Below are 22,137 nucleotides of genomic sequence, written 5' to 3' on the forward strand. Positions count from 1 at the left end.
TGTTTGCCGGCTGTTCTCTCTGCACTTCATCGTGGGTTTTCCCTTCCTTGTTGTTGTGCTTTGCTTATTTTGTGATATCTGTTCTTATATTCTTGGTTTATTATGCAGATCCAAGAATCATCTAAGCCTAGACCCCGCTCTTGGCCAGGTGTCGGAAAGCAGCGATTGAACTGCTTTCTCTCACCCCTTGAAGCAGACCCGCATACTTTTTGCACAAAATGTCGCAAATGTGTGCTCTATGACTGATACTTGTGATGAGTGTCGCATTTAGTTCCTGGAGCAGTGGATGAGGTTCACTGGAAAGAGGAAATCTAAGAAGGCTGCCAAACAAGGGCGCTGTGGAAGTCGTGACAGATTGGTTTCCAGGATTTTACTGCAGGACCTTTCTCTTAGAGAAAGCATCAGGAGGATGGAGACCGATTATAGACCTATCTGCCCTGAACCGATTCGTTCGACAGACTCAATTCAAGGTGGAAACGACGCGGTCAGTGCTGGTGGCCATCAGAGAGTCCGACTTCATGCTTATGGTGGATTTGCAAGATGCATGTTTCCAGATACCCATCCTTCAGTCCTCCCTGCAGGTACCGCCGCTTTATCCTCAGTGGGACGGTATACCAATTCAGAGCAGTTTGTTTCGAGCTATCAACCACTCCCCAGGTGTTCACGTGAGTGTTCACCCTTGTATTGACTTGGGCCCACTCACACAGGATACGTCTTCCGAGGTATCTCAATGATTGGCTAGTTCTGGCCAACTCACGTTTGAAGTTGCTCCGGGACAGAAATAGCCTCTTCGATTTTTCATGCAGCTTAGGCAATACAATAAATCTCAAGAAGTCAGACCTCATACCCAAGCAGAGGATAAAATACCTGGGCATGCTGATAGATACAGCAGCATTGAGAGTGTTTCCTTCAGACTCCCGGATCGGCAGGTTCAAGGAGGCAGGACATTCGTTCCTGTCCCAACAGGAACAACCAGCTCAGACGTGGCAAGTCATTCTAGTTCACCTGTCATCTTTGGAGAAGCTGGTTCCTCATGAGTAACTTCACCTTCATTCCCTCCAGTGGAGAATGAAGGAGTTATGGTCTCATGCAAGGGACCTGCATTCCTTTCCCATTCCTCTCTCGAGAGGCTGAAACTAGGACTTATCCTGGCTGGGCAACACAGGAACCTTGTAATAGGAGTTCAGCTTCACAATCCCCCTTCCCAAGATGCTTCTATTTTCCAGGTGCTTCGGGAGGGATGAGAGCACACACCTGGAGGTTACTAACCTCGGGTGGAGTGGAATGAGAGCGACAGGCACTTCCACATCATCAAAACTGTTTTGGCTAATAATCGATCGATAACAACTGTTTGCACACTCAGTGGGTAACACACAGATACATCCCAGGCAAAAGTATGTTACAAACTCACGCAACAGGTGCAAGTAATAGGACAGAATGGTCACTTCACCCATACAATGGAAGATTATTACGATACTTTGGAGATGACCAGGGATATAGTTTCTACCGATGTACCCGGCACAACGAAATTTGCCAGTGTTTGCTTTATTTTGAGGCTGCAGCGGAGGTATGTTTTCCGCACCACTCGGGAAGAATTTCAACACAACTTTTCCTCCTCAATCTCAGAATGATCTGTGTCCATCCCAGGAGGGCGGGAAATGATTATGTACCCAGACCTATATAAAACTTATTATAAAAGGTCATTTTTATATAATTTCTCCATGGCACAACCTCTGTGAATCCCACCCTTGAGTGGAGCTGGATGACTATGGCGTATACTGCAAAAAAACTACTTTATGGGGGTACAGCATAGCAAATTAGTCTGGATATCTTTGGAATGCTTGCTGATGTCTATCATGAGGAAAATGGGCTATCTTCTGTGGAGCTACTATTCAGCAGGTGGCTCCTTTCAACCTGTCTTCCTTTGCTAGAGCCAAGAATCACCTGTCTCAGAAATGCAAAGGACTACAGATGTGCAATCGCAGGTTGCCAAACCTAAAACCAATGGGTCTCTTTTCCTATGGGGATCTCCATTGCTGATGAGAAGCTTCACAAAAGAATAACAAAGACCAGATAAATAACGCCCACCGCATCTATTATGTAGACTCATCCATAAAAACCAATCATGCACCTTAAGATTCTAGTTGTACACAAATCTTCCCTCAAGAAGTTCTCTGTCCTTATTCTGGCATCAGGGATAAAGGAAAATGGAAGGTGAACCTCCTAGGGTCTTCATCCCCCAATACTGTAATGCCAAGTAAGAAAGGGATGGAAAATCAAATTCTTTCAAATTTACTGCCTGGAATTCATAGTGAAGAAACATGGCAAACATTGGTTCCTGCACGTCAAAAAGTTGTTTCTCAAATCCCTAGAGAGGACTTTGGTAAAAGACAAGTGCTACTTTTGCCCAGGTTAGAGCCTCTACTTTACGCACAAAAGGAATCGACGCTTGAACTCCCGAATGTGCTGACTTTTGGTACGGCACTGGCAAAAGAATGAAAGTATGTCTTGGACAATCTCTTTTTGGGATTTTCAACGAACACCAAAGATTAGCCCACGCTCAATGTCAAACAAAAGGACTTGAATACATTCAGCTTAGAGCTCACTGGGCAGAGGACATTTCGATCTGTCCGGGCTTCAGGAAGAACCAGTCAATAGAAAAGGAGCGAGGCCAGGTGTTAGCCGTGTCATTTTTGGCCAAAACCTAAAAATTAATGAGTATACTGCATTGGTTTGTGAGAAGCCTATCCTTTGTCAATGGCATGGTGGCTGCTTCAACAAGCTGTAAGTGCTCATCAAGTTTCCCTAAGATTGCGGACATGACGTATCATCGGTTCAAACATGTGGGCCATAGAAAGTCAGTGTGAAGACCTCCCCCAAGTTCCATGCGACTTCTTGCAGGTTTAGCAAGTTTACCGGTTTTGAAATGTCATGATTAACAGACGGACACAGATGTCTGGTTGAGTGAGTCAGCCAGGTCTAATTTTCATGTTTAAATACTAACTGGACACAGTGCACCCTGATGGTCGCATGTTGGAGAAGGGTGTGGGGTTGACATTAAAAATTAAGCCGTTGGAGTTACGTGTGGCTTTGAGAAGGATTGATAAACTCCGAGAGGAAGATTGATAAGCCTTTTTAGCAATAGCTTTGCTTTCAGCCCATTCGGTCCATTCTTAGAAGTCTGACAGTCTCGGACAGTTTGTTCCCTGATCAGAGGCAGGACTGGATAACTTTGACATTACGAGCCGAAAGTGTGGCTGTTCGAGAAGATTTCTCCAGTCTGTTAGGAAGCAACCTTGGGAAGTCTGTCAGAAGGTTAACATACAAACCACTCTTCCCAAAGGAACGACTAGTGTCTAGCCACCCCTCATTCACGAGAACTGAACTTCCTGGAGCACTTCCCTCACCCCTGAGAGAAGGGGAGGTACCAACCCTCCACACTAGTGCAACTACCTGCAACATGGCATGTGTTGCCCATCTTTCTCGGGCTTGGGAGGCAATTTCAATGGAAGACAAGGTTTTGTATCGTTAGAAACAGGTTTATCAACGTCCGCCTCAAAGTTTCACAGGTCATTAACATGTTTGTGATTGAGCTACATATTAGCTGGTAGTTCTTGCTTCCTCGCCTGTATCCTTAAGGTGATATAAAAAGCTAGAATGAAGCGTAACCTAACCAGATTAAGTAAGACCCCTTTTAAAGAAGAAGTTACTTCCACCCTCTTCATTGAACGTTGGACAAGACCACTGCCAGGTTCTTGATATACACTGAATATAAATCATGCTTAAAAAAACCGCTAAACAGTCTTGCAAGCTAATTCCACATACTAGCCTAGTTGCTGACTTAGCCTACTACTGTGTGGCTAAGTTCTGACACCGTTTTTTATTGTTTTATTTTCAATTTATCATTTTATAACTTCATAATATATAATTTTCTTTAAAATAGTAGTATGCTTTATTTAACACATTTACCCTACATTCCAGAGTTAGCCTAACTGTAAGTCAGCTGCTTAATTTTTCTCAGACTCTGCAGAATATTATTGGTGACTTTCATCTCTTAAATTTACTATTTTCATAATTATTGCTATTAGTTTCTTCGTCATTTATTTTGATTGTAGAGGGTAATGAAATTACAAAAATAAAGAATGAATTTTGGCAATCACACAGTGCATTTGACACTTCACCATCAAAAAGTAAACCTTTGCATCTATTGAGGAAAATGAACACTTAAACATTTGCAAATGGTTGGGAAAGGATAGAAACATTTTCTAGCACAGATAAAGATTTATGTTTGCACTCCTTACCTCTAGCATCATCTGATCTAATGGGTGGCTTATCGAATGGGTAAATATATACAGCTATATAAAAGAAATTATCAAAACTCTATCACCTATAGGTCTTTCAAGCACTCTAAGAATAAGTGATTCATTCGATGCCAAATGTCTCATTGTTTTGATTAAAAATGTTGACTTGGTAGACCTCTCAAGCAGAATCTTTAAAAAATATATTTATTCATGTAAAGTTAATATGGAAAACATATTTGACTTCACACATTTTCATTACTAACAATCATTTTCATAATAACAAAAGAGATATGGCATAATTTTTGCTGTCAGGAAGTTGTAAATAGTATGTGGTGCCGCCCTCGTGGCCACTCAACTAACTTATGGTGGCTGACTCAAAATTGAGCCGAACCACAGGAGTTCCTGGACCACATGATGCTGGTTTTAGAGGTCCGACTGCATTAGCCTAAAACAGTAGTTAAAATTAAATAAAGCAGTGACAGAATATCAGATTATTTCCATTGGGCTGGGGTGGAAATGGTCTCATCCACCCCTCCCCCCTTCCAGTAAAGGGGTTCCTCCAAAAACCAGACCCCTCTCAGGAAGATTACATGCAGAGGGCCCTTTTAAAGGAAGCCATAGAGAAGCTTGTGCATATTTGCCACCAAGCACATCCCTTCAGTGTCCCCAAAAAGGATTCCTCCAAACGAAGAGTGATCCTCATCCTATTAACATTGAACAAGCACATCGTATTAACATTGAACAAGCACATTGTTTGCCAAAAGTTTCGGATGACTACCTCTGCCCAAGAACATTCAGTTATTCTGCAAGGGACATGGGCAGCTTCTATAGATCTGAAAGACGTATACTGGCACGTCCCTATCATCATTCCCTTCCACCCCTTCCAAGGGTTCTGGATAGGGAAAGATACGTACAGGTTCAAAGTCATGCCCTTTGGGCTAAAAATTGCCCTAAGAATTTTTAGAAGATTAGCCATGGTATTTATTTGAGAACTCAGACAAGAAGGAATACAAATAGCCTACACCCCCTTCATTTCCGCTCAGTTTTCCATCCTGAATACTGATCGGAAGAACAATGGGTAGCATCAGATGGGTAAGAATGGGAATCTCCTCTTTCCCTTCTCCATCTGGGTACCGTCCTTGTTTAGCCAGTAAATGGCTGGTCCAGCACATGCTCAGAAGGATACTTCAAATATGAAAGGCTACAATTTGTATACCTAGGAAAAATACAAATTACTTTAAAAATTTGGCAATTTTTTATTATATTAAAATGTAAATTTTATTAGGAGCCTGTCTTTGGTTATGGTTGTTATCTGCTTGTATTTATAACTGTATAGTCAGTAAATATTGTTTTATGACTTTGATAAGTGTAATGTAAGCTTATGGAAATATATGAATTTGTATATCGTACTGTATGTACACATAACTTCTAAATTAAACAGCATCTGTGACCCTTCCCAATCTTATTCAACCTGCCTGTTGTTTGGTTTGCAGTTATCATTGCATGGGTTTTATATAGCTTTTACTTGTAATTGAATTACTATTCTGTTATAATGTTAAGAGGTTCATTGTCTTTTCATGATTTTACTTTCTGTATACAGGGGCCATCTTCCAGGGGACGGCAAAGCCCGTCTACTGTATCAGGATTGTCACATGCTGACTCTGTTTCTAGTCTGGAATTCCGAACATCAGGCATGGTTGGCACTTCTAGAGGCCCTTCTCCTCTCACAATAGGATTGTCAGATTCAATTCCACTAGCAGTTGCATTTCAAGAGTTGTGCCATGCCTACTTTCGTGGAACAGACGAGTCAAAGTAAGTTTTTCAAGTTGTAAGGACAATATTGTTTCAAAACAAACCCGTCGTTGACAGATGCAAAGAAAAACGAGCATTCAGGAAGGTATCCACATGGCTTTTATTGGAAAAGTGTGAGGTTAAAGTCAACTTTTATTTACCAAATTTAACGGATGTCATAAGAGATGCTCAGCATTGCATAATATACATGGAGTAAGAGATTTTTTAACATTACTTAATACCATAGCGGTAATAGCTCAGCTAAGTCATTTTGACTTGAGTTGTCTTTAATATTATGATGGTTTTTTGTTAAAAATGAGATGGAAAATAAAAATTTACTTATATCCTTTTATATGTGTTTACATTGGGCAGAGTTAAGTGTCAAAACACCATGAGAAAACATATATCAACAGAATCACATGAAAACAAATTTGTAAGTATATATGATATGTAGTAATGAAATTTACATTAAAATATCATCTAAAACCTTAAAACCACTGAAAATATTCTTTTATTTATATGAAGTTTGGTTATAGTTTGCGCTGTTGAGTTTTTATGTATGTATGTATTTCCAGCATTCAGTCATCAGCCATAAAAAATGGAAATCAATAAGTGCCAGATCATATCAAAATCAATGTCAAGATGATATACCATAATATGTATTTTATGTGTGCAGTATTTAATTGAATTTTGGCTGTAAGTATGTATGTATGTATGTATGTATGTATATAGTTCCAATTTTCAGTCATCATCCATAAAAATACAAAAATCAGCAGAAAAATGCCAAGTCACACAAAAACTACAAAATAATATAATTCTATAGTAACATAGTGTGCACACAGTTAAACTGTTTAAAAGCTTAAAAATATTAAAAATATTGTCATAGTACATGATATTCAACTCTCAATGTTCCCTAGCAAATTCATCAAGTTCTTGCTGTGTACATATTCAATGGAAGAAGAAATTTGGCCTTTAGTATTAGTTTTCCTCCAGCCCATTGAGGACATTGACATTACACATCAGTTAGATGCACTTACATTCTTACATGTTTTTTTTTTTTACTTTAAAATTATTAACATGTGTAAATTTAGTCTATTAAAAAGACAACAAAATGTTTATCTAACAACTTATTGTATGTTTACTGTACTCTAGTACAGGTTGACCATCACTAATCCGGCATTATTGGGACCTAGAGGGTGCCGGATTAGCCATTTATTAGGCTAGAATACACGAAACACAGTAGCTAAGCACCTCATCCTAGAATTAAAATATCCCATAAATCACTACAAGTTGGTCAATAAAGAAAAGACAATTTATGTTGGTCAAATAAATACAGGTAGTGCTCGAGTTACGATACCCTACTTACGATATTTTCCCGAGTTTAATGGGGTTAGTAATTAATACCAAATCTGAAAATATTTAGGAAATATTTTAGATTTCAAGCAGAGTGCAGGCAGGAGACCAACACAGTAGACCAACTTCTTTCCTCCATCTCTTATTCCATCTGCTAGTAAAAGTAAGAGGATGATAAAAGCATTGTTAGTAACGTTATACTCTTGCGTAAATGCGTGCAAACAAACAACGAGAAACTGTTGTTTGCTAATCATATCTGATAACAACTGCTGTGCTTGTATTTCAACCATCGTGCGGGTAATACACAATTACTGTAGTTATGTTGAAAATGACGCTAAGTACTGCACAATGGGATTGATATATTTTTACACTATACCTTTGTTCGCTTTGGGAGAAAAGATCGGCAGGGAATATCTGCTAAGCAGTAACTTTAAGCTGCAAGTTGTAGCTGAAGCTGAGAAACAATATTCAGAGCTGCTAATGACTATAAATTATCGCGCCGGGCAAATATGGATGAAACTCGACTGTAAATAAAACTGGAGAGAAATGTATTTTAATCAAAACTACTGGGCATGAAAGAATACAAATTACTACTGTTTCACGCCGATAAAAGATAAATATTAAAGCTCGTATTATGATGAAATCAGAGAAAATAGCCGAATGGAATCTTGATTTTTTACTAAAAAAAAAAAAAAATGTCCCAAAACAGCCAAATGCTATTCCCAAATGTCACATATTAACGAAAAAATAGCTAAATTAATTTCACAACGAGACCTATTTAAGTTATATTTCGACTTAAAAACACTTGTATAACGAAAAATATCCTTGTCCCAAATAAATAAAGTATCCATATTCATTTACGTTTAACTTAAAGCAAGAAAAGCGCTTTGAACTTGGTTAAATGCGGTAGAAATACAGTAGCGAAACAATCATGATATTTATTCCCAAACAAACATTGATTGCAATTTATAATACAAAAAGCAGTAAAGAGAATAAACGTAATTGGAAAACAATGTAGTAAAGCATAACTTTTTTAAAAGATCCATGAAAGATGCATGTTCACAGGTTGATGGTATAATACTGTTAATATGTGAATAGAGTACAGTATAATGTAGGCGCAGTTAGCGCAGCGAATTCGGGAATGGAAAATTAGTGCGGAAACACAGAAATTACTTCTCAGCCGTAAATTTGTGCCGGATTACTGATTGTTCGGGACTACTGATTGCCGGATTAGTGATGGTCAACCTGTAGTGAAGTTAGCCTATGGGGCTGCATCCATGGGTGCTGTAAGAAGTTATTGGTTCATATGCTTAAGGCCACAGGTTATCGTTTTCAGATTCTTCAGACTGGATGTAGGAGGCTCAGGACTAAACATGAATGGTAGGATACCTTTCGTTTGGTCAAATAGCTGTGGGGAAGATTCTTCCCTTGGGGCAGGGTACAAGGGAATGTTCATCTTGTCTTCAGTTCCTTTCATCTCTTCTTGTTCAGCTTCTTGAAAGGTGTAGAATGTCCAGGGTTCTGGTTCCTATGTCTACCATTTATGGTAAGCTTTACCTTGATATGATGAACTTCACCCACATACATAGGAATGTTTTATCTATGTTTTAGAGGCTCTGTATCCTTTTTTAGACCCTCTTAAGTAGGGTCAACTCCTTGGTCTATGATCTTACAACAGATCCTTAAAGTCCCACATAGTAACTGTATGTTTTCAGCTTGAACCTCAATCCAAATTTGCTATTCGCCCAAAATTTGAATGAAGGTTTTTATGAAAAGAATTATACTTTATGAAACAAACCTATTATTCATATGATTTAGGTCCCTCCTCTTAGCCCTGCAAGGCTCCCTGTTGTTTTTGTTGTTACAAGAAAGAAATAGGGCAGGCGGCAGATGAATACTGGAGGGTCCAGGTAGTGATTTGCAGTAGGTTACCATAGTCGCGTCTTTCAGACTAAAGAATTATGTATATAGAGTCCTAAACCTGAGTAGTGGGCTACATATGAATGAGAGGTATGTAATTAAAAAATTCTGGCATGTTTTATAAAGAAATTTCAAAAGCTTATAAGTAAAGACGCAGAAGAATTTTATATTTGAAATATCTGACATAAAACATTTAGAAAATTTGTTCTTGTGAACTTACCTTAAGAGAGGTAGTGTCATCAGCGCACCTCACATGAAGCATCCATTGGCCATCTAGTGTACCCACTTTTTAGCCTTTTACTTAACCTTCATACCTACTTCCTCTCTTCATTCCTGTGGTCCAGCCTCTCCAATTATTACCGCTTAGTGCAACTGTGGAGTTTTCTTCCAGTTCCATGTGTAGATCCTTGTACTTGATCTCCTTTGTTTTCTGAATCTCTTTGTATTGCTGTTTAGCCAATCCCCTCCCTCTTTTCACTCATAATTGCTGAGTGGCCAAAAAGTGCCCCAGTGCTTGGCTTAACAGGATACATTCCTGAAATCATATTAAGCAATCAACCAGCAGATTAGCTTTTTATATTTGCTATGTGCTCTATTTTTATTTATCATGCCCATGGACAAGGTTTCTTGCAAACAGTGAACCTTTTAAGAAATGCAAGCTAAAAGGCAAAAGGAAATTACTGATGCAGACAATTAAAATATTGTAAATGTAGTCATTTTTGATACATAAGTGTACAAGAGTAAAATGGACAGAGCAGTCCAAATCCTACATTAAGATAAGTTACATTTGAAGTGGCAGGTATCTCATGAAAGTGCTGTTTTTTAAAAGTTTACATGTGTTGTTGTACATTCTAAAAGGGACTAAACATAAGAATTCAGTTAGCCTTTTTTATTCTCAAGTTTTTATTGATGTTACTGAGACAATTATGACTTAAAACTGACTCTGTCCTTACAGGTGCCAAGTTAAAGTTACAGGCGAGATGATGGTGTCATTCCCAGCAGGAATTGTCAATGTTTTGACAAATAATCCATCACCAGCACAGTTGTCATTTAAAGTTAACAACTTCTCCAAGGTCTCTAATGTCCTTCCCAACAAACAATTGATTAATATGTAAGTTTTGTCTCCTATTATAATGATTTTATATCAGTTAGGATGTACAGTCGACCCCTGCCTGTTCGTGGTTCGGTATGCACAGCTTCACCCATTCGCGGATTTTTCTGAGGAACTTGTCCCTGAATTATTCATGAAAAATTCAGTAATTCGCAGATTTTTTCACCAAGAAATATTCAGTAATTACTGTACTGTATTTTCATGTTATTTTTGTGACTAAATACATTTTTTTGATGAAAAATTATTTACTAATTTCCAAATAATAATGTTAATGTAAATACAGCAAAATAATTTTTTTTAATGCATATTAAATATTTAGGTACCGTACTTAACTCTACATTACTTGTGAATTCCCAATGCTTCCTCTATGCAATGTAAAAAGAAAACAGGACTGCTTCAGTACTGTATGAGAGAAAGTGGATGTACCTGAATGTATAGGGGTAACTTGAATAGTTTTCAAAGCTGCCTTTGAAATGATAGTAAAGTGTTGTGGATGATAGTTTATGGTATATTTGGTGTAGGATGATTGTTTAAGGTAGTTTATGGTGTATTTGGTGTAGGATGATAGATTATGGTATAAATTTGGTGTTTGAACTGTTAAAACTGGCAGTTATAAGGGTTTCAGAGGGGATTTTGGTATTCGCAGGTGGGTGTGGTATGCATCTTCCGCAAATGCCAGGGGATGACTGTAAAGTGATTTGTAAAGAAATTGTGGAATGATTAGCATATATAAAATGTGATTTTTTTAAACAAAATTTTTAACGCAAACCCATAATGTAAATAGCTCATTTTGTTATCAGTAAAATGCCTCTGGTAACCTAATTTCCATAAAAAGAGTTATTAAAATGAAGTTTAAAGGTAGCCCAGAGTTAGCTTAGTGCATTTGCTTGTCATTCCTTGAGTCTGTAAATCAAGTTTTTTCTGTCTGCTCACTAACTGCACTTATTAATTAACAAACTTCCAGTTGTGTTTTAGAAGTATGAGATTTGCAAAAAACTGGCCTTTTTTAATTACATTTGTTCCTCAACAAATGCATTAATTTAGATGGAATTAAAATTAATCAGTCTGGTATTATTGCCATTTTTGATGATTATGTAAAGGAATCTAAAAAAGATCCAAACTATATACCAGAATTCTGGCTCCGAGGCAAAGACAGGGAGCTATATGTATGTGTAATGGACACCTTGGTAAATAAAAGTAGTCCCTGGTTAACGGCGGGCTCGGTTAACAGCGATCCAGTTTTATGGGGCTTGTCTAGTGACGAAAATCTGCAATTTTTGGCGCCGAAAATTGACGATTTCCACTTATCGGCGCTGATAATTGGGTATTGGCTCTGATATATACCTAACAGAGGCGCCGATAGCCCCCAAAAATTGCCGAAAAAGTGCTGAAATCGCCGATTTTCGGTTAGCGGCGATTTTCGGTTATCATTATACCCTCAGAAAACGGAACCCCGCCGATAACCGGGGACTGCCTGTACAGGTAGGTGTTGAGTTACAAAGGGGTTAGGTTCTTGCTTGAATGTCGAAAGTCAGTTTTAATGTAAATTGGTTTGCAATTCACTCTAGTTATATTGAGGCTACCACATAGCCTAACTCCTGTTACTTATAGCCTACCATGGTTTTATCACCATGAGCATATTTTTATCCAGTAACTTTCTTATCATTCTTTACATTTTGCCTTTTTACATAGTTGTATTCCCTTGCCACAAATTATATTAGCTAATATTGTGTCACTTAAATTGTTCTGTAGACTAGACTCTAAGTTTATTGTTTTTAAGAATGGTTAAAAGGATATTAACCTTTAGTTTATTGTAATCATCGATTTCCCATTTTGCCTTGTAATATCGTGGAAACCTTGCATATGTAACTTACCTTCTGTGTATGTAACATCCTCATGCTTACATGTAGCTGACATGGTGTTTCGTCCTATGCAAAGACACAATTTAGCTTATTTTTTTAGCTTTAACTGAGTATGGTACCTATACACGCAATCCCCGGTTATTGGTGGGGGTTCCGTTCCAATTACGTGACAATAAGCGAAAATTGGCAATTTTTGGTGATTTTCACCGATTTTCGGTTATCGGCACCTCTGTTAGATATGTATCAGCGCTGATCAGTGGAAATCGGTGGATATCGATGTAAAAAATCACCGATTTTCATCGCTAGACAAGCCTCGAAAAACTGGATTGCCGATAACCGAGCCCGCCAATAACCGGGGACTGCCTGTATATTTAAAGTACATGCGAATATTTTATCACAGTTAATATATTACATTTAATTAATTTTCCAGTTCATCGCAATGTTTTGTAACATGCCCCCATTTACATCTACGTTTCATTTGCTTTGATGGTAAGCCAGTGGTAACTGCGCCCAAAATGAAATGTTCAACCTTATTTCAGTTAACTCTGATGAATATTGCACCATAGTAATTCTATAAAGTATTGGAAAGTACTTTACAGTTACTGATCCCTAGTTTGATCTCAACCAATTTTCATTTCAACATAATGTTACAAAACATTTTTACAGTTGCATATCACATGTGGAGCATATGCGTTTGATGTCTATGATTTCATATTTACTAGTTTTTTATTTTAAGTTTATTCAGAGAATGGTAATTAACTCATAGTTTTTGCATGGGAAAATTAGTAATATTTATCCTTTTTCTTTTATGAATTCATCAGAACTGTCGGCAAACTTTCTCACTGCCTTTCTTGTTACCCGAACATTACGCAAACTGAATCTTCTTTTGAATCATCCAGTACTTGTGATGAATTCTTGTTGACAGTTATCACCTGCACGTTCCGTAAGGGTCTGAAACAGACTTCTAGCCTTTGCCTGGATGGCAATAGGGCTTCATGGTGTTTGTTTTTTTTTATTTAGACTTATCCACATCATTGATAAGCATTCCATTTCATGGATTGGCCCTTGCCTTTGCTTTGTAATTACAGTAGAGTTCATTGAAACAAATCTTTAAACAGCTTCACGAATGCATTCTCAGTCCTTAAGAATTGTCGACTGTTGAATGTGGAATTTGTAGGTTATGTGCTATTGTCATTATTCTTTTTCCTCTTTCATACTGGTTAATCACATTCACTTTTCATTGCAAGTTGGTATCCTTTCTCGCCTTTTTGGCTGGCTGAATTGTTGACAATGAACGTGTCCTTTTTGTCAGCATACTGCGACTTATTAAAAACTTTTCAAAACGTAAATGTAGCGCAATTGGCGGCTATTGCTCTCTATAGCCTGAGAGAGAGAGAGAGAGATAGAGAAAAATGAAAGCAGGTGTGTTTGTGTTCATGCATGTTAGGTAGGCCACAAACAATCAAACATTTTTTATTGTACACTATGCAGACTGCAGCTGGTGTACAGTCAAATGTTAGTGTGCATCAGAGAAATTTGGTGAAAATATTTTAGATGGGCAAATATCAAATGATAGTTAATCCTTCCAATCTAGCTAAACATTCTTAAATTGTTTAATTGTATGACCTTATGCCATGCTGGATAAACATGTTTGATAGTGCGAGGCCTGCTTTACATGCATTACTGGAACTGCTACTCATAAGCGCTGCCAGCTGCATGTTTTGTAAATTTTTATAATTTCTTCATAGTTTTTTATTTCCGTAATTTTTTCGCCACTGTCGTAAATGTAGATTGTCGCAAGTCACATCTGTCGTAAGTCGACGCCTATCTGTAATTATGCGAGGTTTCATAAATGCATTTGATTTAGTCAGTTAGTAGCACTTACCTGTTATGCATGATACAGGCAAATCTCATGTAGGATGGCATATTGAGAATGAGAAGGAATTAAGATGATGAAGAGTCCTCATGGCTGTGAACTTAAGTAAAGCAGTGACAGCTTGTTTTGTTGCTACCACATAACCCAATGTTTGTCACACCCTCAGGATGCTTTTTAAAACTGAATTAACATTTAGATTTATACTGAAAATTTTAAAATAAATTAAAATTAGTTAATAAGGAATAGAAAGCATAGAACGTTGCAGTGTATGTTACTCTCTGCTTATAAAATTGTTTATCTTAGTCAGGAAATGTTTTACAGAGATGAATAGTTAAGACTATCTCTTAGTCCTTGGTTCTCTGCAGATATCTGTGTGTAGTGCTCTGATAAGGAAAAGAAGGTCCTTTTCATTTTTGGTATGAAGGACAATAGAAGGGATTGCTAAGGCACAGCAGTTTGTTCCTGGCTTCCTGGCACAAGAGAGACCTGTTGACATACAGTCCTTAACGTGTGTGTGACCTTGTCCAAGAGATCAAAAGATGTAAATGCCAGAAGATTGTGTAGGAAGATTCCCAAGTGCCAAAAAAAAGGCCTCAAGTAGGAAGTTTCACTGTCCTACTGGAGCTTACTCAGAAAGTGCTGGCATAACTTCTTAAATTCCCTTGAACTCATGTGAAGCCTTTGAAAATCAGATTTTTAATTGTTAAGGCTTGTAGGTCCTCATTGCTTAGGCAAGCATTTCTTTTGTCTTAGTAAGAACTTCAGAAAATCTCCTGTGAATGGATTACAGTGGACCCTGCCTATTCGCGGTTCCAGATTCGTGACTTCACCTATTTGCAGATTTTTCTATGGAATGTATATACACATTATTCATGGAAAATTCGCCTATTCGCTGTATTTCTCATAGAGAAATATTCAGTAATCACTGTATTTTCATATTTTCATGCCTAAATTAGTTTTTCATGATAAAACTATTAAAATACTCAGGTATAAATGTTTTTAGAGGGGTTTCCTGATGTTTCAACTATGAAAGTAGACAGTTATAAGCATTTTTAGAGGGGTGTCAAGTATTTACGGATTTTAGCTATTTGCAAGGAGGTTGTGGTATGCATCCCCAGCAAATACCAGGGGTCGAGTGTAGTGGTATTCCAGATAGATGTTGAGGGTAGACTCTACTACACTAGGATGTGGCCTGAGCTGGTTTTGCTGAAAATCCTCTACTTTTGAAACTGCTGCATAATCTCAAACTGTGAAGTATGATTATTTTTAGATTGCTGTGGAATCTACAAAAAAAAAGTGATGCTGGTTTAGGATCTTTTCCCATTACAAGGCTCCTTGGGAGGTTGTTCATTAGGAGGGCTTAGAATGTAGGGAAGTTTTAAACTTTTAGGCTGTCCAGAGGTTACATGAGTTTGCCCATCTTCAAAGCTAGTAAATCAGAAAGATAGGGCAGTAAATTGGAAGCTTGGGATTTAGTTTGGCCACAAGAGATCAAGCTACTAACTGCTGGTGTAGCGAACTCACCTCTGTTGCGTAGACTGTGTCCACATTGTTCCTTCTTGGTATAAACCTTAGAATCATCTCCACCTTGTTGTCCTCTGCATAGGTCTCTTTTAAATAATTTGCTGACTCTTAAGGTTGTAAGATGCATCAAAAAATATTTTAATGACAGCAGATTCATCACCAATCATAACAGCTTTACATACAAACAAGCAGAAATATGTATTATAAATAATATACATAGTCAGAAGAATAAAAACATGTATTGAAAGCCGTATAGATAATGTTTTCTTATATTTCCAGGGATAGTGATCAGTCAACCCCTGAGTGTGGAGTCTTCCATTTTAACATGAATGCATTAACATCATTACTGAGGAAGCAAGCTGAAAGCAATCCTTCTGCATCCTATTTCAATGTTGATATGATAAAGTATCAGGTAAAGTAGAAGAGCTTTTACTCATTATGGTCACTTTTGGTTCAGTTTTTGTAGCCCAACAGGGACTGTCTGGTTAGCCATCAGCAGACTAGTAAGTAGCTTATTTGTACTGCTTTCGTCAAATATCAAAATGGCACAATTAAAGAAATAAGACTGAACATTTTGCATTGTTTATTGTAGAGTACAGAGCATGAGGTAATAATGGTTTTGTATTTGTAGTCTGTAACTACAAATACAGAACCATCAGGATGATTTAAGTGCTGTTGTTTGAGTGTTATGTTTTAAACTTCTCAATTTTCTCAGAATTAAACAAAAACAGCCAGTAGGAAGAAGATTAAACAAGCCAATCTAAAGGGTTTATCATAATTGATCATTCACAACCTTTACAAGAAGAAAATTTACTAAAAATGATTACAGTATCAATAGAATTTGGTATATTTAAATTGATATAGAACAAACTCTGCAAAGATCAGAAAAAAGTTATGCAAGGAAGAATCTCTTGTAGACAGTATATATTGTACATCTCCAGCAATACTCCATTGTAAAAAGTATGCACAAATTTAAGAAAATAATTGGAACATTTATCAAATCACCAAGACCTGCTGTAGTAAAAAATGAAGATAAAATTCTTGACCCTCAAGAAATAAGCAATATATTGGGAGAAAATATGCTGATTTGAGCAGCAACAAGAATGTAGACCAACATTTTTGTAAAATAAAATCAAACACACCTTTAGTTACACTGCACATTTTATAACTTTACAATCAATTGTGGCTCAGAAATGTGTTTCCCTGAACGATGGCTTAATGCCATAATTATTCTCATTTCCAAACCAGGAAAAAATATTATCTAATATCCCTAACAAGTTGCTTATGCCAATTGTTGGGGAAAATTGTAAATTCATGCACAGATGGCACGTACATAAAAAGATATTGACAGCTACTTGTTTTGGGTCACATTACAAAAGATCTACTACAGATTCACCATTCCATCCAGAAGATCACATCCATAGATGAATTTGACAGACAAAATCCCTATAGTCCCACATGGAGACACTAAAAAATTTTATGGAAGAGCAAACAATATAAATTGTCATTTTCCAGTTTTCAGTGAAAACTTGCTGACATAATTTTCAGGTTCTAATTGATTGTACTTCCTCAGAGAAGTGCGCTTAGTAACACACTTTACATTGGTAGTAATTAACATCAGTATTCAACTACCAGTTAGAATAAAGATTAATATTTACATGGGCAGTTTTTACTACATACTGGACTACACAGCATCAAACATAAGACATGCCGAACATATCAGTGCTATAGTAAAAATAGACACATGGGTCTTATCAGTAGGTTTCCTGCTCTTCATAGAAAAACCAGAGTGGTTCTGTACTAGAAAAGATGTAAAGTAGAAAAAATGAAGAGCAACCTGAAGATTAGAAATGATCATATACCAAAGTCATACAGCAAAATTCTTAGGCTAAATCACCTGAATTGGGAAGCCCATATAGCCTATATAAAAGTCAAATATAAAAATGCACTAAATGTGACAAAGGAATTATCTCACACAAGTTGGGAGGCTATGTCTGTTCTAGACTGTGGATGTCATATATAAAGTTCATCCTCAAATAGAACTTGAAAAGTCTGGATCCAATTCATAATGAGGGACTCAGGATATGCACTGGAGCTTTTAAGTCTTCCCCAAATGCATCTCTTGTGACTTAGTGATAATATTTATTTCACTAAAATTGTAAGCAAGTGATTCACCAATGAAAAACTTTGTCCAAAAGTATATATATGATCACTTACCACTTTCCCAGTTAGAGTCAAGAGACTTGTAGTAAAAAAAATTTAAATGTAAAATTTCTTTCAATAGGAGAACTACCTCTTCCATGGACTATGCATGAGAAGTGGATGCACACACTTGAATATTTGTCTAAAACTATAAATATATCCCAGAACATCATAAACAACATGCATATAAGAAGTTAAAGGTAACACTGTCCAATAAACAAGGATGGGTCCAAATCTCTGAAGGTTTGGGATTTGCATCTGTAGACCTATAATCCATACTGTATGTCAGAATTATGTGCATGAGAATCAGCTACTAAAGTTTTTAGTGATATACCATTGCTGAAATTTGTGATTTTTAGCAACTAGAAGTGGTACAGAAACAATTGGAAATTATCTAAAAAATATAATTGCGCAACAAATTAAATTTTCACTTCCCAAATTACGTGGAGATGGTAAAAATGATGACATATGTTGGGTTCCTTCCATTGTAGGCATTAAAGGAAATGAAGAAGCCATTAAGGCAGTCAAAGGTGCAACTATTCCAATTAGTCATTACATAACATACTCGTATATTGACTATAACCCATTGTAATCACTAAATGGTACAATGTATTAGACCAAGTCCCTAGCATGTTGGGGTTCCATTCCTCACATACGGCGCTGTAACCCGGAAAATGACTTACCCGGAACATTGCAAGAAAATTGTATAAAAATTAAAAATAAAGTAATGAAAGCCATACCTTTAATCCTCTTGGTGCACTATACAGTATTTTACTTGCATTTTGATGTGGTGTGCATCCAAAAACCTAAATATATTGACTTCATATTGTAGCTGTATGTACTTTTACTGTTCCGTCATGGCGTAAGGCAACAATGTAACCTTGGAACATCTGCTGTAACCCAGAAGTGATATTTTATGAATATATTTGAAAAGCTAGTTAAATTCGGAACGACGTAACCCGAGAACTGCCTAATGAATATGATCTTAGCAAAATGAAATGGATCAAACCCAGTGCTGAAGTACTGAATTCATCATATTAGTAAAAGGAAAGACACTCATGCAATTCTGACTCCTTTTAGAAGTGGTCACTCAGTTGATCCTTGGAGATCTGATAAATAGCTCACTTGATCCAGTCTTTATACTCGTATATACAGAATATGGAATAAAACTTAAAAGTTAAAAATTTTTGGGGGTGAATATCCCAAATATAATTGGCAACAAACATGGCTTTGGAAACAAATCTGTCAAGGAAATTTTGTCATTCTCCATGATTTCAATTAACTTACTCAAAATTTGTAGGAAGCTATAATTTAATCATAAGATATAAACTTAATCACTCTTACCATATGTCAGTATGAGCCCACCCCTGCAGAGCAGCCGGTATTGATTAGGGGCTCTAGCCTCAGTTTCATTACTGCCTTCCTAACACCTCTATCAATATCTATCGTCTTGCAGATTGCTCTGGCTCTGGATGAGAGTGCAGAGGCACGTGTGGTTGGTCCAGATTTTAGTGCAGTCTTTGACCATATTAATCATGAAGCACTTATCTACAAGTCGAGATTAATCAGAATTGGTGGATCTTTTATTATTTTGAATGACTTTTAACAGGCAGAACCAGAGAGTCTGTGTTAATGGCCAATTTAGTAGCTTTAGTAATATCCTTTCATGTGTTCTTCATGGTAGTTTTCTCGGACCTTTGCTATATATTGTTTATACTAGTGACGTGGCAAGGTTAGGAGGACAAACTGATTGCTTATGCTGATGGTGCTACTCTTCCAGTTGTTGTTCCTTTATGAATTCATGAGTGTAGTAACTTTGGGACATGAAATGTAACTGTAAAAAAACTTAATCAATCCAGAACACTTTTGCCTTTGCATGCTGACTTGTAAATGGTAAAGTTTTAAATGTCTGCAACTCTTTTTAGATATTAGGTGTAACTTTTGATGAGAAATTGACTTTTGAGAAGCATATATGTAATATTTCTTCCTCAGTTTCTCAAAAGTTGGTATCTTGGAAAAATGTTTTGACTTGTGGCGTAAAAATAAAATTTGTTTGTTGCATAAAGTGTACTACAACTACAACATCCTCAGCACTCTCTTTACTTGACCTAACTGTTTTTGCCTACAATACAGGCAGGCTGCTCCTGCAAACAATACGTCATTTTCTACCATCAGGTTTAATGCTAGTTTTGGTAGGAGCTTTATCCCGGCTACAACTAAAATGTGGAATAGTTTACCTAGTGCAGTTGTGGAATCTTCTGATCTCCAAATATTTAAGCAAGGAGCAAATTCATTCCTGCTGTCTGCTGACGTCTCCTGAATTTCAAGAGTGTTGGGGTTCATTTTCTGTATCTTCATATGTATTTATTTTATCACTTTTTCCTATGACCTATGACCTCTCTCTCTCTCTCTCTCTCTCTCTCTCTCTCTCTCTCTCTCTCTCTCTCTCTCTCTCTCTCTCTCTCTCTCTCTCTCTCTCTCTCTCTCTCTCTCTCTCTCTCTCTCTCTCTCTCTCTCTCTCTCTCTCTCTCTCTCTCTCTCTCTGCTGATTGCCCCCTTGAGATTGTAGTCCATTGACTCTGTCCATAATGATTTTCATCCTTCAGGCCAGCATGTTAGAACTTAATAAATTAGCTCAGTGGTCTAGTTGAATTACTTAATAATTCTTAGTGGTATCCAAGATTTGGTAAAGAACTCCATATTAATCTACAGACATAGTTGGGCAAGGAACAGTTAACTTACTGTAATATTTTTGCACAATATAACTTATGCTAAAACAAAAATACCTCTTATGAATTACAGACCTCATATTTATTTCTATACACCAGAATAAGGCTGTAAAACATCAGTTGACATTAATATAAACTGTAGGTGAGACCTCCCATTTCTTTCTTTTAAACCTACTTTTCTTACTTTTCACTGGATATTAATCATCCTCAGGTCACTGTTTTTCCCTAATACTCGTAATAAGCAACCAGCACTATACAGTCAACCAGTAAATGATAAAATACTTATATATTTTATTTCATTTACCCAAAGTTGTTATTTGATCTTTCTTTGACCACTTATCTCATCGTAGTATTTTATTATGTCAGAATTATATTGTACAGTACAGCTCTCTAGTTGTTGGATTAGATATTTTTTATCTACTGTACATACTGCTTCATTGCAAGGTGTAAAGTCATTTGTAAAGTAATTTCAATATTAAATTTGGCAAGAAGCTTGCATATTGTCTGAGATATGATAGTGATCATTATTTAGCAAATGGCCTTGTTGTTTGTTATTATTATTATTATTATCATCATTATTGAAGACTATGGAGAAAAATCACATTCCTGGAATATGAGAATGAAATGAGAGGAAATTTTGGTGTATTGTTAAAAATGCACTTAAAATTCTTGAACATTGCTAGGACTACTTTCCTCATCATCAGACAATGAAGGCAGTAGTCATTGGTATTCTTAAGGATTTTAAGTGTATTTTTAACAACATACTAAGATTTACACCAAGGAAAAAAAAAGTGTATTTTTTTCTTCTTCTTCTTGTGAGGCTTGTCTTGAAAATTTGCAGCAGACATCCATGATTTAAAGTTTAAATCTGTGCTCTGGTAAATTATATAAAAGATTTGTATGTAATTGATGTGTTTGTGTCCATTAAGAACAAAGCAACCTAGGTGAAAGTGCAGTTTTTCACATCACCAGAATTACTAGTAGCCAATAAGTAAGTTTTGGATGTTATTGCATCTGAAGTATGGAAGTAATAGACCTCAGGCAATGGTCTTTTTATGGGGCATGAAAATTGTTTCGTTAATGTAAGTAAATTCTTCGAATTGTATTTGAAGTGATGTTAATGTACCATGTTTTGCATTTATGAACAGGTATCTTCTCTGAATGGTGCTCAGTCTTCGCCACTACAGTTAGTGACCTATTGGAAATGTGAAGATGGCCATACAGATTTGAGGATTGATTACAAATACAACCCTTATGCTATTACCACTCCTTGTGCATTGCTTAATGTAAACATCACTGTACCTGTGGATGGTGTTGTTAAGAATATGCAGTCCAAACCCTCCGGCCAGTGGTAAGAGTTCAAAGTCTTAGGTCATAGTTTTCCTTGTTTTTTGCTTCAGTAATATATAAGTTGCATAAATTGCTTTATCTCTTTTGCATGTTTATACTAGGTTAGAGTATTATATCC

The 22,137-nt window shown here is 36.8% G+C and overlaps 1 protein-coding gene across 1 annotated transcript in view; it reads left to right on the forward strand.

Annotated features, from left to right (window-relative positions):
* The window catches only part of LOC136835786 (F-BAR domain only protein 2), a 261,890-nt gene that overhangs the window by 230,483 nt on the left and 9,270 nt on the right, over window positions 1-22,137 (forward strand). Inside the window, exons 21-24 of the mRNA XM_067099642.1 lie at window positions 5,902-6,113; window positions 10,321-10,476; window positions 16,018-16,150; window positions 21,818-22,020. Coding sequence (XP_066955743.1) covers window positions 5,902-6,113; window positions 10,321-10,476; window positions 16,018-16,150; window positions 21,818-22,020 — 704 coding nt within the window. The remainder of the gene's footprint in view (window positions 1-5,901; window positions 6,114-10,320; window positions 10,477-16,017; window positions 16,151-21,817; window positions 22,021-22,137) is intronic.

This window comes from Macrobrachium rosenbergii, chromosome 55, assembly GCF_040412425.1.
Source record: "Macrobrachium rosenbergii isolate ZJJX-2024 chromosome 55, ASM4041242v1, whole genome shotgun sequence".
NCBI lineage: Eukaryota > Metazoa > Arthropoda > Malacostraca > Decapoda > Palaemonidae > Macrobrachium > Macrobrachium rosenbergii.